The sequence below is a fragment of the Alosa alosa genome, chromosome 12 (assembly GCF_017589495.1).
Source record: "Alosa alosa isolate M-15738 ecotype Scorff River chromosome 12, AALO_Geno_1.1, whole genome shotgun sequence".
NCBI lineage: Eukaryota > Metazoa > Chordata > Actinopteri > Clupeiformes > Clupeidae > Alosa > Alosa alosa.
The window spans coordinates 29,839,222-29,856,355 of record NC_063200.1 but is presented as its reverse complement, the minus strand read 5'-3'; the positions used below and the strand labels follow the sequence as shown (position 1 = coordinate 29,856,355).

The 17,134-nt window shown below is 45.0% G+C and overlaps 1 protein-coding gene across 7 annotated transcripts in view; it reads left to right on the top strand.

The window, feature by feature from the left end:
- rimbp2a (RIMS binding protein 2a) overlaps window positions 1–17,134 on the top strand; it is a 67,388-nt gene that overhangs the window by 14,247 nt on the left and 36,007 nt on the right. For 5 of the 7 annotated variants that reach the window (XR_007195219.1, XR_007195220.1, XM_048258457.1 and 2 more), the window contains exons 5-6: window positions 8,314–8,397; window positions 16,685–16,774. Coding sequence is in view for 5 of the 7 variants with exons in the window: in XM_048258457.1 (XP_048114414.1) it covers window positions 8,314–8,397; window positions 16,685–16,774 (174 nt within the window). In the remaining 2 variants the exon portion in view is untranslated. The remainder of the gene's footprint in view (window positions 1–8,313; window positions 8,398–16,684; window positions 16,775–17,134) is intronic. The other 2 variants (XM_048258453.1, XM_048258456.1) reach the window with 2 other exon arrangements.

Here is a 17,134-nt window from a genome sequence, read left to right as displayed (position 1 = left end):
TGTCGGCATGAGGCTGAGTATACTATCAAATTGTGTTTTCTATCGTTTATTTAGATTTTTTGTTTGTTATTCTTCCACCCAAAATGATAGTTGCAATCTTAGTCTTGGCGTCTTCTGTTGCCAAGCAACACAGTTCCATTCCAGAGCCAAGTTCAATGAGAGTGTGCATACAGTAACATGTATACTGTAGTCTACTTACTTGCTTGTCACATGCTAAATTCAATATTCACCCTACTCCAATTACTCCATTTTCTCACTCAATAAATGTCAAATATGATGTTATGAAATAGCTGCTCTCATGTTTTGAATTAATGGAATGTTCATGTCGGGGGATTACTGTACAAGCAGTGAAGAGTCCAAGTGAGGATATCCTGGGATATCCCCCCTCTAGAATGCCTCTCGTCCAATTAGAAATGAATACATAGTTTGACTGGACCTAACTGTTGTATAAAAAGGGATTAGTTCTTGCACGTCTGACCATGATAAGGCCTCTCCCAGAAGTGTTTGAAGTCTTTGCATGTTGACTTTTTATTGAGACAGGAAATTTTAACATTAATTTTCCATGAGCTCCTTTAAGCTTTGAACAAATCAACCGAGCCACAGTGTGTCTAGTTTAGATTTTATTGTACTCCAATGGTTTGGAATCATTTAATGATGTCATGGTCGTTCATTGACTTCATTCAGTTTCAGGGATGACAATCACTCTACTCAGTCACTTTTATTATTAGCGCATAACATTTCACAAGCAAGTTTTGAAGCTGTGGGAATTCATTCCTCTGTGGCTTTTCACAGCTGACTTACCTCTACCATATTGCGGGATCCTCTCAATCATCCCATGGTTAAGGGTATCCTGCTGTGTGGTACAGGGGCTAGTCCACACGTCAGATCAAAGACAGGAATAATTGTTCCATAGATAAAAGGAGCTGTGCACATACACCTCGGGATAAGGCAAAGAGAAAACCCACATCCTAAAGGTTTTCATATTATACAGCATAGGGCAGAGATTAAGGCAAAACCAATATTTGAATGTCCAAAAATTAGCAAATTTTTGAAAAAGGAAATTTGTTTTTGTTCGATATCACCAATTCCTCTCTCAGACCTATTGTTCCATTTTAAAATTCATATGTAAATACAATTTCCTCAAGGGCGATTCGAACCCCTTTTTTAGGATCTTGTATAACACAAAAATATCTCTTTTACTGATGGTAAACAGATGGTTTCTTAAAGTGAAATATTGCTCTCAAAAGATAATCTAATTGAATGCTGACTCCTGTACATTTCAGATGAATAATTTATTTGAATGACACGTTGTGCCCTAGGGTTGTACACATTGTATAATGTGATTGTCATGTCCACAGCAATTCCAATAATTAGGTGACTAGTTAACCTTTCAGTGAAATCTATCTGTGTAGTGAGTTAGGGAGAGGCCCTTGTACTGTGGGGCTGCTATCGAAGGGAAGTCATTCTGCTTCGTGGTAAAATATTGCCTTTGCCTTATTGGATAATTATACCCTGGAGTTGAAAACCTACGCTTCTTAGTCACTCTGCATAATTCCTTACCCTCCCATCCAGCACAGTGCAAGCCCCTCCACACACATGAACAAACACACTTGAACGCACACGCACATGCACACACACATGCACACACACATATACACACGGACACACATGCCATGCGTGCACTCTTTTACCCTTTTACCCCAAAGCAATGCGATCAACAGAGGCGCTCAAATCAAGTCAACACACAGTGGTGCTCTGTGTGCAATGGCTACATAATCCATTTCTTCTTGGCTACGTAGTCCATTTCTTGCATAGATAATGTTGTGGATAATGCAGTGTTTGCAGGACAGGCGAATGCAGTGTAGCAGGAAGAGCCCGGTTTGTATTCCCATAGAAAGTGTTTCTCTTCTGGCATGATGGCGAAAGCTTGAGGACTGCAGCTCTGGTGCCTAATGTATGTTTTATGCTGGGTGAGGAGTGTACTGGGTCAGGCAGCAGGATTGGTGCGCTACTGCCACCCCCCCCCCATGGGCTGCCTGAGTCGCATATGTACGCCTGGTAACACACTGTTTGTGTGTAGGTGTGTGTGTGTGTTTCTATGCCGATGTGCTGAGAGGGTATGTTTGCTGTGCTGTGCGGTGATTCTCTGGCGAGAGGAACGAGGACAGAGAGATGGGGGGCAAAGAGGGTGCATGTGTGTGGCAAATTTTCTGATTTAATGCCATGTCTCCTGTGGAGTGAAAGAGAGAGAGAGAGACTGCCAGAGAGAGCATGAGAGAGAGAGAGAGAGAGAGACATTAATCAACCTCTTTGCCTAATTAGCCGCTTTCCTCTCTCCAGCACCGGCCTCACATCTGCAAATGGGGTGGGCTGGGGAGGGAGGGGTCAGGATAAAAAGAGACCCCACCCCTTTAGAATGCTCTCCCCCTCTCTCTCTCTCTCTCTCTCTCTTTCTCTCTCCTTCTCTCTTCTCTCTCTCCTTCTCTCTGATTCGGCTCTCTTGGGCATCAGTATGTGGATGAGGGCTGAGCTGTAGCATGTGGTTGGGGGGAGCTCTCCTTTGCGTCGCGGATTCTGCATCGTGCAGCACGCTTGAGAGAGAGAGAGAGAGAGAGAGAGAGAGAGAGAGAGAGAGAGAGAGAGAGAGAGAGAGAGAGAAAGAGTGAGAGTGTGAGGAGGGAGTGTGTGCAAGTAAGAGAGAGAGAGAGCAAAGGAGAGCGAGAGAGAGAGAGAGAGAGAGAGAGAGAGAGAGAGAGAGAGAGAGAAAGATACGCAGGCCCAGTGAATGACGCTGCCGTAGCCGCTTGACATTTACACACCCAGGGGAGCCGAGAGGAAGGAGGAGAGGAGGGACAGAGCAGAGGGGAGAGGAGAGGAATTACTCCCATCCTCAATCAGCATGCAGCGGAGCTAAGCGCCCAAGCCGGTAATGTTGCTGCTCGCTGGCGGTTTCTCCTGCAGTGTCTCGTGCTGTTTGTCTGTCTGGCTGGCGTTATCTGTAGCTGTGCAGTGCTCCTGCAGCCTCATTGCCTCTGTCTTTCAGTGTTGTTGTGCACAGAAATATGTGTAAAGCTGTAGCTCTTTCTCTCTCTCTCTCTCTCTCTCTCTCTCTCTCTCTCTCTCTGTCTCTTCCAGTAATGCATTTTGTGTTTAGGCAGGGTGCTTATTGTTGTAGCATCATGTCCAATGTGTAAATGAATTGGTATTTATTACATTGTATTGATCTTTTATTTCTGCAAGAAAAAGAAGTCATTGGTTGATCACTGTTCTGAAGGTCTTGAGTGTGTGAGAGAGAGCCAGCTGTCCTCTCATTTCAGGCAGGGAGGGACGGAGGGAGGGTCACTTGGTTTGTTGCTCTGGCGATGGCCGTGTGTCTGAGACTGTGGGTGAGGTTTTTGGTGTGTGCAACCTGAGCAGCGGGAGCAGTAGCAGTAGCATCAGTGGCCGCGTGCATCAGCTGGAGCGTTGCCATGGCTCTGAAGGGAAAGCCCACTCCTGGGTGAGTGACACGCTGACACTTGCTCTCCAGAGAGGGATCAATACCCCCATCTTCCTCCACCTCCCGCTGGCTTCTCCCCTCCTCCACCCTGACACCCCCCACCCCTCCTCCTCAGCCCTGACTCCTGTGTCGAACACTTCCTCTCTCTCTTTCTCTCTCTCCCTCTCTCTCTCTTTCTCTCCCCTCCTTGCTCCTGGGCAGAGTTCCCACCTCAGCCTGGGTGTGAACTGGCACTCTCTAGCTCTATCACATTTTAAAAAAAAAAACTAAAAAAAACTCCTACAACAACCCTAAAAAACTACAAATCCCAGGAATCAGTTATTGGTGTGATTGGTGTCATTGGACGTAACAGTTGTAGCTATTTGACTTGAGTCTTTTCCTAATTTGCACAGGACGTTCCGTCAGTAGTGTGGCTCTCTTCCAGTAGCTGACTCACCTCGGGAGAGCAGACAGGAACGTGCATCACTGTTGCGCCGTGAGGCATGCTATTTTTGATAGCGCCGTGTGTGCCATGAAACAGAGTGTTAGCAGTTTGTAAACAGCAGAATCTTGCGCCCTACATCTTGTTTGGGCTAACACTTCAGTTTGCTTTCCGTGGGAACAGTGCCTGTTGATCCAACCTTTACTCTGTGTGCAGTATTAGACGTTTTAAAGACAAATACTTCTGATCAAGTATTTGCATTATAGATCTGCTATGTATCAGCCTAGCATTTGTGATATTAGGGTGTGGTTAGCGCAACCTCTTATCTGAATCTAATAGCAGTTCGACATAGTATAAGGCTTTCTTAGAGGTTTTAGTGAAAACATTTTGGTGACATGGATAGGATGTTCATCTTCACAGAAGCCAGAGTAGTTTAAAAAGGGGAGCAGGCCACAGACTATAAGCCATGAGACAGCAGTTTCCTTGAGCAGCTGCACCTGTGTGCTCCATGCTGAGACTGCTCCACAAGTGTCATGGCTGATGCATGTATCTTTCTGGGCCAGCTTCAACCAGGGCTGGTTGTTACTGCACACAATATGTACAATCATATCATCCTGTTCTATTTCGTAGCCTATACACTCATATCAATGAGACTGATCACATTCTTGGACTGTTGTCCTTAGACCTCGGCTATATTAAGATTTAATTCTGTACATCTGTATAAGCAACAATACATCTTCCACTGATTGTGTTGCCCATATAGGCTATAACCCAAGTCTTCAGACATGACTGTCTAAAATATAATCATTTCTGCTTAGGCTGACAGGCCTGCATTATGAGCATATGACTACTGTCTTCAATTCAATGAAATAAGGGCACACTTTATTGCACTGCATATCTACGGATAGTGCCTGAGTCTGCTCTGCTCCTCTGGATCGCAGTCTAATGAGGACATGTGGTGGTATCTGACTCAGACTGGCTCGGTTTTATCCTGATGTATGTTTAGAGCAGGGGGTGGATGTGTGGGGGCTTTTCTGATGTATGGCATAAGTGCTACACTAACCCTTTGGCAGCGTACAGTAATACCCATTGTCCCTCTGCCTGATAGAAGAGGCCCATCTCTACTTCTTATCAAACGTCATACAAGAGATACAGGTATATAGGGAAAGAGACTATTGCCACCGCAATCTCTGGACTTTTGCTTTGCTATTGGATATGAAAAAAGTACAGACGGCAAAAAAGAAAACTACAGTCACTGTCAGTACATTTCCTCTTCATAACAACCCTTACTCTCTTCCTCTCTTTCCCTGTCCCTCACCCTGTCTCTCTCCATCCCTCCTTCCCTCCCTCTCCCTATGCTTTGGTTGTTCTGCTCGAGTAGAGAAGTGGAGTGGTCTGGAGAGGAAGGGAGGGGTGCCAAAGCAAGGCAAAGCTAGGCGAGGCGAGGCAAGCCCAGCAGAGAGCGGCTTAAATCAATCACTGCATTGACAACTGCACCACTGCAATATTGGCAGCACACTCCATACATATTTTATATGAGTCCGAGAGACCTGGAGAATGATGTCTCCCAAACAACCTGTCATGTCTCTATGGAGTCAGTGCGAGGGTGTGTGTGCATGTGTGTGTGTGTGTGTGTGTGTGTGTGTGTGTGTGCCTGTGGGTGTGTTCTGGTCTTATGTGTGTAGGCTAATGGGAGATGCAGACAGAGAAAGGGGAGAAGCAGACTGAATTTCACGAGACAAAAGGAAGCTGTGAAGGAGGGGCTGGTTTTGAAGTTGAATCTCCCACTCTGCAGCAGAGCATTTTCACAATGCAGCCTCTCTCTCTCTCTCTCATTTTATCTCTCTCCCTGTCCCTCTCTAGCTACCTTTCTCCCTGTCCCTCTCTAGCTACCTTTCTCCCTCTCTTTCTTCTCTTTTATTCTCTCCTCTTTTTCACTTTCTCTCATCTTCAGTTCTTTCTCTCCTCTTCCTCTCTCTCTCTCTCTTTCTCTGTCTCTCTCTCTCGCTCGGTGTTTCGGGGTGTGGGGTTTCAGACAGCATCTGCAGCAGAAGTAAGACCCCCTGAGAGCAGTTCCATTCCTCTCCTCCTCCTCTCTGCTCTCCTCCTCCTCCTCCACTCTCCTCCTCCTCTCCTCTCTCCTCCTCTCTTGTCTCCTCCTCTCCTCTCACCTCTTCTCTCGTCTCCTCCTCTCCTCTGACCATTTTCTCTCCTCTATTTCTCACCCACCCTAACCCCACCTTCTACACCATGCCTCGACACTCCAGCTGTTCCTTCTTTCTCTCTTTCTGTGTTGTCTTTTTTCTCCTCCTCTTCTGTTCTTGTGGTTTTGCTTTTTAACCTGTTAGCTTTCCTTTCGCCACTGGAGGAGCTGAATTCTGCTGAGAGGCGTGTGTGTGTGTGTGCATGAGGGGAGGGGCTTTGGGAGCCTAGCCCTATGCTCAGTCCCAGAATGCACTGCGGTATTTCTCCTGAGATCAGCAGTGAAATGGTCTATGAACTGACAGCCATGGCTGAATCCAGTATACCTGACGAGATGAAAGCAAATCTCACTCAACCCCCATTTCTCTCTCTCTTTCTCTCTCTCTCTCTCTCTCTCTCTCTCTCTCTCTCTCTCTCTATCTCTCTCTCTTCCTCTGCCTATTTCTATCTCTAAGTTTAGTCTGATTGCAATCATGCATATGCATTCTTGAAAAAGAAAAGAAAACATATACCATCAGAATGTTAAGCAACACTCACCAGGTGACTGTGCAGCAACATATACATATATGGATTACATATGCCTTGAAGACATTGCTGATTTAAGACTGTACTGTTTCTAATGGTTGATCCTTGTCTGAAAAGATTGGCATATTCAATATTCAGTACTGCAAGCCTGGCATTATTTGATTGTGATATGTCTGTCATAAACAAGGAAGTGGCGCCACAGACATAAAGGCTATCTCTGTGACTGGTGGGCTTATTTACAGTAGGTGCTCTCTAAGTGTCATATATTTCTGTAGAGCTTGTTTAGAGAGAGAGAGGGAGCGAGAGAGAGAGAGAGAGAGAGAGAGAGAGAGAGAGAGAGAGAGAGAGAGAGAGAAACCTGTGGGACCTGTAGCATGCTCTGTAAAGCACTGTTCCCTTTCTACCTGGAAGGGTGTTTCTATAGCAACTATGTGAGTCCCCTCCCCCTGCATTTCTCCGTGGTGTGTATGCTGGGCTGCATCCATTTGCCCTGTCTCATAAACTCCCACTGGCACAGAGACATGAGAGAACTCTCAAACTCGCAGGGTCACTGAGCTCTCATTCTACTGCTTCTTAGATATCCCAGAGAGTTACTATAATCGTAGAAGCTTTTTTTGGTGTTTTTTACTCGAAGACTCCCCACGACTAGACTCTTTGGCTCATAGTAACACATACTTTGTTTTGCCTTCACAAGTGTACAGATTGTACATATTGTGTGCAGTAACAAATGCCACAGCCAGAGGTAGATCATCATCTCAAAATCAGATTTTTTAGTTTTTTACAGTACAAGACATTTACATTTACACACAAAAATACATCTTTTCTCCACAAAAAATGTGATTGCAGGGGAAATGCAAAGTTGTTTGTTGGTGCGCACATCCAAGACAGACAGGTGCTGGACAAAAAGTGCTAGGCTATCAACTGGAAAAAGGGTGGAATGTCCGCACACTTGCTCCCATCAGGAATTTTTAATGACTTTCACCAGTGTGAGGGGAAATGCATGCATAAATGAAATATTTGCAGTGTTTTCATCATAAGTGTATGAAGAAGCTTATTGTCTCTGTTCGTCAGGTTGAAATGGAAAGGTTGGAATGGTTTTGAGAGGTGTGGGTAGAATGATTTTCTGTTGGTTTGGGGATGCAGAGGAAGCCTGTTCTCCTTCCACTTTAGCTAGCCTCAGTTCCCAGCTGTGCCCACACACAAATGCGCAAGTGAAACACATACAGTATACAAACAAAAAACACACACACACCACATAAATGGCACCAGTAATTCATACATACATGTATGAAGATAAATTGCCCTTGGCAGAGAGCTTGGTGGGTTTCTGGTGTGAGCATTCCTGTTGCCATCATAGTGCAGTTTGATGCCACCCTTGCTCTTTTTGCCATAAGGAGAGGGAAAGGGTGATGAAAATGTGGTGAGAGAAGGAAGGAAGGTAGATGGTTGCTGGCATGGAAACGTGTACCACAGCTCCTATTGCGCTCACACTGCCCGGGGCCCGGGGCACTAAGTATCTGATATTTTTCCCCCCTTTTCCTTTCCTGATCTTCAGTGAGCAGAACTCAGGATTAGTTGCCTGACTCAAGCAAAGGATGATGCTCTAGAACGAGGAATGATGTTCTAGAGCGGGGCATGATGTTCTCTTCTCGGTTTGCCCCCTCAGGAGACCGAGGTCAGAGAAAGAAGGGCCAAGTGTCGGGCGTTAGAGAAGGAGGTGAAGAGTACATGCCTTTCATGTCAGACTTTGGTAAGTTTGGGAAGACAACAGTGTTTCTCTGCTTGATTTTTAACATTGACCCATGAGACTGTAACATAGCAATCAACCTACCAATGGATAACTGAAGAACAATAGAACAATAAAACTAACATTATATGCCATGTGTGAATCATGGACTGTTTTGAAAAAAAGAGAGAGAGGGAAAAGAGCTAATCCCATACGTACACACAGTGAGGGAAATATGAGAGAATACAGACTTGTTTCAGAATTGTGCTACAATATTAGCATCAAATAATATAAAATATAAAAGGAAATTTCCGGTATTTAGCACTTTGAGTCCCTTTTCTGGTTTGTTTTGGATGAACTAGAGTAGTGGACACCGAAATTTTGACGATTGGTCCTGTCTCGACTTTTCTGACTCGTTTTGAATCGCCTTTGACTAGTCAGAGTGGCTGCCTACAGGCATGCTCAAACATGTCCTAAAACAACCCTTAACGTTCGTTTTCAAAACTGTGCAACTCACCGAGTGGTTAGTGGTGTTCGTTGATGTTCCAAAACAAGTAGCGGAGCGAAAAATAGTTTCTGTCGTGTTTTATTTGGCATTTTGTAAAATCTCATTGATTTCTGTTGGAAGAGTCATTGCACATTGATATTACTGCGCCACCGTCTATGCTTCAGGCTCAAATATTGAGCGGAAGTTTATACGCAGTTGTGAGGTGTCTGAAAAAATAGTTCCACAATAGCAAATAAGACAGCTGGAAATCATACATTGCGCCAATATATTTGATTTTAATAATCAACGAACACCACTAACCACTCGGTGAGTTGCACAGTTTTGAAAACAAATGTTAAGGGTTGTTTTAGGACATGTTTGAGCATGCCTGTAGGCAGCCACTCTGACTAGTCAAAGGCGATTCAAAACGAGTCAGAAAAGTCGAGACAGGACCAATCATCAAAATGTCGGTGTCCACCACTCTAGTTCATCCAAAACAAACCAGAAAAGGGACTCACAGTGCTAAATACCGGAATTTTCCTTTAATCTTACAATGTGGGTAAAATTGATATTGTTACTGTGTCATGTTTCTATCAAACAATGTAAAGTTTTCCCATTTATTGGTATGTAGACATACTGTTATCATCAGCTGAGATGAGTCCATGGCTACTATGATGATTAAGTTCCCTGCTAAGAGATGTGAGAATATTTAAGGATATGCATCGTTTGTGTGTCTGTACAGTATGTTTGTATGTGTTGCCAAACCTTGTTATAGCATGGTTTATTTTGGTAGTGCATTTCTTTTTGGATATCTTATTGGCTCATGAGGATCAGAAACTGCACCTGGTAATCATTGGTGCGGTAAAATTGCCACAAATAAGGAAAAAGGATCTTTTAGCTCCATGATCTGGCTGACGTCACATTAGTCCTAATTAAAGCCAGTGCTTTGTGGGTCAGGTCAGGTTTAGGTAGTTGATTAATACATTTTTGTTTGGTCATCTAGTTATGAAAATGAATATAATCCCACATCATCCATGCTAACTGTCACCAGCAGTTCTGTCAGTTATTTTTTTCTAAATAGAGGCTAAGCATGGTTGGATTGGTTGGTATAATTGTTTGCTAAAACAGCATGTGTGGCACTTTAGTTTTGTCCTCTTCAGTTTTTTACCATTTCGTTTAAGCTTGTCTTATTTTATATACCAAGTAACTACTTAATTATTACCTATTTTATTAAAATAAAATGTAATATTCAGTACAGTATTTTCTATCTTGCAAAGTAACCTATGCAACACTGCTGATGGAGTTATCGTAGGAAAGCACATCTTTATGCAGTTGAAAATGCACCTTTATTGCTGCCATTTCAAACTGTTCACTTCTCATCTGTCTGAGTGCCCTGTTTCTCCCTCTCACTCTGGAGGACCACAGTTTGCGGGCTTCTGCGCTTATCTCTGTAACTGGTGGGGTCACACATGTCCCTGTGGCCCCTGGGAGGCCCTCACCTGCCACGTGCCTCCTCCCTGGGGCCAGCGTAGGTGCAGAGGGGAGCCATGTCTCCTGGAAATGTTAATCTCCTTCGACTGCAACTCCAGTTTCCCCTTTGCCAGGCTTTCCTGCCACAGCCTCTCAGAGATCTGTGGGAGTCTCATCCCTGCTTAGTGAACAGAGCCTTTTAATGTTCCACCGCAATTGTGTTTGGGTTTAAAATAGCATGTGCTGGGGGGAAAAAAATCATTGTCCTTTGTGGTTTAGACATTGTGTGGGATTGGGGATTGGTTAAGAAGTCAGGGGAGAGTTGAAATGTGAAAGGCATGAGTCCTGCAGCCTCAGAAAGGAACATAGAATGTACTGTATTATACATTAATAATAATTACCCATTCTGAAAAATCTTGGGGAAAACATTTTTTGGTGAGTCTTATTAAGTACTTGAGTGCTAGTGTAGATTTTTGTCACTGTCTGGTTGACTGTCACTGAAAAAATTTAAAAAGTCCCCCAACTGGGAGTCCTCTCCATCTGGTGCCGTACGTACACAAGCCCAGTCATGCGCTATAGTCTGTAATGCACATTTGAGAGAAGGAAGGAAGCCCAAATCCTCCTCAGGAGCTTCCCCAGCTCAGCTTCAGCCTGGCCACTCAGCTGTGTAGGGCCTCTCTGTGGGCTGGACAGGACACCCTCCAGTGTCCAGTCAACTCATACTGGGGCATGTTCCCTGTAAGTGCTGCTGAACAAAACTACCATGGTAACAAGATCGAGAGACTATTGTTTGGAAGTCTCTATCCGTGGTGACTGACCACCGTGTTTGCTCGACGGTGCTTCTGGGAAACGTAGTCCTGGGCAGTGCCAGGCAGGATAGTGTGAGTCTGTGGCTTTGCAAAATGGCCATCAGAAAAAGTCAATACCGCAAGTTTTTTTTTTTTCTCTCCTCCTGGTTTCTACTGTATGGTTTACGGCCTCCACAGAACAGCAGGGGAAATGAGTTCCAGTCTATTACTCTCTCATTGATTTCAGCAATCTCATAATGGGAAGAATGGCTGCTCTATGGCACTGGCGACTCCACTGGAATGAAGCGGACTAAAGTTTAAACATGACTCATGTCTGAGAGTGTGTGGCGCTGTGTGACAGACATACAGTCAGAGGCTGCACATTGTTTCACACTCTGTGTTATGTCATGGGAAGGCATAAGCATTTCTGTGTCTCATACGGCCCTGGCTTATGGCAAAATTAAGCTAAAAACATTAACGTTATAAAACATGTTCTAAAAATGGCAGCCTGACACCTCTCACCCCTGTTATCATTCATTAAGTAATCTTTTTATAACTCATTAAGTGTATTAAAGGATTAGTGGCACATTTCCACCGGAGGAATGCTGAGTGCCACTTTAACTCATACTTACATAACTTCTGTAAACTTCAGTTTTGGGAGGAATTAAGTATATTGGAGGCACTTGGATCGACAGAGAGGCACTCGTATCCCCATATAACACGTAGAACAGTCATCGTGAGACGGGAACAGAAGGTCGTGGCTGTGGGGCGAAGTGTGGTGGAGGGTCGAGGTCCATGAGGCGCGCGGGCCGTCACTAATCCAATCAAACGCGCAAAAGTAAGACATCATGGCTGTGTCCTCACTGCTCATCTAAACAAAGCATACGCAGCAGGGAGCCTCATTACTGCACACCCTCCCAGGACTGTTTTCAAAGGCAACTACGGGAAATTGTGTGTGTGTGTATGTGTGTGTGTGTGGCTCACATAAAATTGCCACAAATCTACCACTGTTCATAACACACAGTGCCCCCCATCATTAAAAAGATGCCTTTATTCCTTTTCTTGCTATGTCAATGTAGAGCTACTGTATCTGTGATTCTGCTGAGGTTGTGTAATTATGCTTTGTTGCATAAGAGTCCCTGCCAGGCTGATATTAGCTGTATTTACCCATTCCAAGGCTTATGCCCAACTCTCGAGAGCTCCGACAGTGGAGAGACTCTGTGCTACCACAAGAAAATCTCCCAGTACTCCGTGGTTCTCCGGTGGTGACTATGCGCCAGAACACTAGAACTCTGGGAATGTGGGGCTGGGGAGAGATACGGGTAACAGGTGGAATTTGGAAAATATTAAAACGTATAATCTGCTGTTGTGTTGTAGAAAGGAACCGCAACTGTAGTGTTTGTATTGTGCGTATTGCTAGTTAACTAGGCTCACGGTGACTGCTATGCACTGCACAGGGTTAGAAAGCATCATAAATCAGTGGTGGGCATCCATAAGCAGGAGTCCACTGGAAACACAGCATAACCAGTGGGTTTGTATGCTTGTCTAGCTTAATCACATCACTACGTTTAGACTCCATCATGACAGGAAGGGGACCTATTCCAAAAGCTGCCAAGCCTGCATATTGTGACATTCATATTGTGACAGTGTTCTGACAGGCCGAGGGAACAGGTTTGGCTTTTTTTCCCTTTACCTCTCTCTCTCTCTCTCTACCTAGTGTACCTCTACCTCTTTCTCTCTATCTCTCTCTCTCTCTCTCTCTCTCTCCTCTGCAATGCACAGCCTTCTGCAGGCAAAGAAGGGGACGGGCTGTCATAGCAACCACCTGCTGTGAGAGAGGGAGAGGGGGTGAGAGGTGGAGGGAGGGATGGAGGGTGTAGCATTCAGCCCAGGATCAGAGGCTAAGCTGCTGTTTGTTTAGTGCTTGTGAGTGGCACATATCCTGAGAGATGCTGGCCTGCCTGACGCTGAGATGTCTGATGCTGATGCCGGGACGGACAGACAGACATCTCTGTTCAGAGTGGACTCAGTGACCGCGCACTGCAGGTGCCCTGTGCCACTGTGCTCAGGGCCAATGAGTTCAGACCACGACAATGAAAAGAAGTGTTGAGTCCTAATGCAGAATAGTAGAAACATAGTGAAGAATAGTAACGTTACTGTTAAACATTTTGAAGAGATTACAGAATCTGTTTTGTTCTTGGTAATCTTTATGGTTGCTCAATAGTGTTTTTGGGAAACGCAGATCTGGGCAGTGCCAGCCAGGAATAACGTGAGCCTGTGGCTTTGCAAAATGGCCATCAGGAAAGTCAATACCTGCTGGGGTTTTTGCTTGGTGGTTTTGTTTCCAATTTCCAAAGATTTTTATCTTCCTCTCTCTCTCTCTCTCTCTCTCTCTCTTCATGTCATTTATTGTACTCTTGCTCTTTTGGTTTACAGTAGCTTGCGTAATAACAAGTCTTCATGAACACAAATGCTGCTGACACACACTGTACACACACACACACACACACACTGGGGTTGTTGTGTGCAGTGGTACGAGAAGCACTGCGCTTTTTCATGCGTGCTGGAGAGCGGGGAGTGGGGCTGAGTCCCTGGTGCAGGAGCAGATGCTGGCCCAGGGGGGCTGGGGTCAGCAGGCAGCCATGTCAGCCCAAATTAGCCCCCTCTCCTCATTGACGTCTCCCCTGTCTCTCTCTCAGCCAGCGTCTCTCCCAAATTCTCTCCCTCTCTCTCTCTCTCTCTCTCCCTCCTGTCTCTCTTTCTCTCCTCTCTCTCTCTTTCTCTTTTCCTCTCTCTCTTTCTCTCTCTCTCCTCTCTCTCTCTCTCTCTCTCTCTCTCTCCTCCGCGTTATCTCTCTCTCTCTCCTCTCTCTCTTTCTCTCTCTCTCTCTCTTTGCTGTCTCATCTCTTCATCTCTTCCTCTTCATTTCCTCACTCGCTCAGATTTGATTTCCTGTCAAAAAACAACAGCAAAAAAAAACGCGGTGTACATTCCCCGAAAACCACCGTGCGTGGTCTGTCAGCATGGGCACACTTGGAGCGTTATAATTTAACAGTGTTTCAATCACGCTCATTCTTGATGTCTGGTGAGAGGGCTTACAACCAGTATTGACTGTTTTGATTGCAGTGATGAATTCTGGGATCCTGAGTAAAATAGGGGCGAGGGACCCTGAATCTCCTCATCAGCAGACCAGTCATTTGTGTATCCGCACCCATCTCTCATCTCACAGCTGCAGAGCACAATCTTGGTTGACTATGCTGTATCATGTCACTCAAATGCAATATCCTACATTAAGCGCGCAAATAGGGTTTAACTGTCGAGGGAGATTTTGTGCTGCTACCACTGAGGGAATATGCATCAGAAGGATATGCTTGATGAAGCATTTAGTGCCACCATTGAACGCTTCACTGCCTGATTGATTCTTTAAAAGGCAGAGGAAGCAACCACTTTTCAGGTGCTGTGTGTGTGTTTGTGTGTGTGTGTGTGTGTGTGTGTGTGTGTGTTTGTTGTGTGTGTGTGTGTGTGTGTGTGTGTGTGTGTGTGTGTGTGTGTGTGTGTACATGGGTGTGTGTGTGTGTGTGTGTGTGTGTGTGTGTGTGTGTGTGTGTGTGTGTGTGTGTGTGTGTGTGTGTGTGTGAGAGTGCTTGTTTATGTGTGGGTGTGTGAGAGTGCTTGTTTAAGTGTGTGTGGTGTGTGTGTTTTCAGCATATGTGTACAGCACATTGCCAACAGTATGTTTGAGATGAATGACGGTCAATGTTTGCTGAGAACCTGTGTCTGTCTCGGGGCTGTGTTGAAGCATTTTAGCACAGTATGTCTTATGCATAGCTGTCTGTCTGCTATGACAGACTGGACAGGTGACAAGAGATCCCATGTAGTCCCATTAGACCAGGTGCCTAGATGAGTCGCTGATGCACACAGCACAGAACAGTCATGGACGTGTGTGAGTCTGCGTGTGTGTGTGTGTGTGCGTGTGTGTGTGCGTGTGTGTGTGTGTGTGTGTGTGTGTGTGTGTGTGTGTGTGTGTGTGTGTGTGTGGGCAAATTGGTCAGAAAAACTATGCTTGACATGTTCAGACTGAGAGATGGATGGGCAGACAGACAGACAGACAGACAGACAGAGAGAGAGAGAGAGAGAGAAGTAGAGAGAGACAGAAGATGGAGGCCGGGAATGCCATGGAGCTACAGTATGAATCAGTGCTTGAAACACATCAGTGGAAAACCAAGATGAAAAACTCGGACTTTAGTTCACACATGTGATGAGATTCCCCCCACCCAAAACACACACACACACACACACACACAAACCAGCTCTCATCGCACACTTTGAGCCTTTTCACCCACTAGACATCACTGCAGTATCTGAAATGAGCAGTACGTTTCGGGTATCATTTCACAGAGTGCTTTCTGTTTGAAATAGAGGGATTTCCGTGTCGGGCGTGAGTACAGTTTGGCAGTCGCTCTACTCATCTATAACGGCATCTCCAGTTTCTCTCACACACTTAATCAGCAAAAGAGGCAACGACGATGCTCCCAATCCCATTAAACGGGCAATCTAGCAACAAATTGACTCCCGCTCCGTGCAGGCTGTCTGTTGTCGTTTTTCTTTTGTGTTTTATGACCTTGCGCTTACTTCACTCTGTACGTGATGTTCACACCGTCTCGGTCCTTGCGATAAGTTAAAATACATTGCAAATCAGATACTGCACGTCATGTTTTTTTTTTTTTTTTTTTTTGCTGCAGTGTCAGTCAGCGTGATGATGAGTTGAGATGTTGAGTGTGGATGCTTTTTTGACTGTATGGTTTTCTGGATTAAACCCTGTGGTCTGAGCCCTCTACCAGCGCAAGGCTACAGTGCCTTCTCTCTGCCTTATGGGGTTTTACAGTAGGGATATATAGTGGCAGTGCAGTGTGTAGCCAATCAAGTGTGAAAGATTCGGGTCCTGTGTGTTATGTAAAAGCATTTCTCATGCTGTCAGTCTTTATCTGCTAGTTAAATGGAATGGTTAATTCACCGTGCTCACCCAGAAATCCCACATATACTGTCTGGCTATACACTGCGGGAGTTATATTCCTCTGAGACACCAGCATTTGATGTTGTAGGTGGATTATGTAAATGGTGTGAAACATACATCTTATTATTCTGTATTTGTGTCTCATACCCCCCCTTCTTTATCTCTTCTTCATCCTTTCTTCATCACCCTTTCCCACCTCTCTCACTCTTTCTTTCCTTTCTTTTCCTTTTGTGTCTGTACTGTTCACCCGCTTGCTCTTTGAAATCTCCTCTATCACACTTCCTCCCTCTCTCCCCTCATTGGTATGCATTCTGTGTTCTCGCCTCATCTCATCTCTTTAACTTGCTCCTCTCCTCTTTTTTCTTCTCTTCAATTTCTCTCCTTTAACTCTTACTTCCTTTTAATCATTCATGCGTGGTTTCCTCTATCCTTCCATATCCTTTCTGTCTTTCTTTATTCCTTCCTTTCTTTCTTTCTTTCTTTCTTTCTTTCTTCCTTTCTTCCTTTCTTTTTCCCTCCTCTCCACCCCCCTTGTCTCTTCTCTCCATCCAGAAGAGCGAGCTACATGATGCCTTGCAGGAGAGGAATCGTCTCAATCTGCAGTTGCTCAGTCACAGCCTGAAGGCTGCGCAGTATGAACAGGTGAGTAAGCAGCCACACCCAGTGGTCCTGACATCACCATAGCCCTGACATCATCAACAGATCAATGACAGCTCATTGTCATAGCCAATCAGCAGATCAAGGCAGCCACTGCAGTTTGGTTTATCAGCCTTGGTAATCTACACAAAGTAGTTAAATATCTGATAGTATCCATGCTTGATGTCACCAGATTAAGTATGTTCTGTGTGGTTTCTGTAGTGTGGGAACACTCCACAGATGTCTCTCCACAGGACTGACACCCTGGTGTTTTTGGGATCAGGAAAATATGAATTAATGAAGTGATCACATTACTATAAAGGGCGGGGAGTTGACATGCAGTCGGCAGCAATGTTCTCTCGTCCC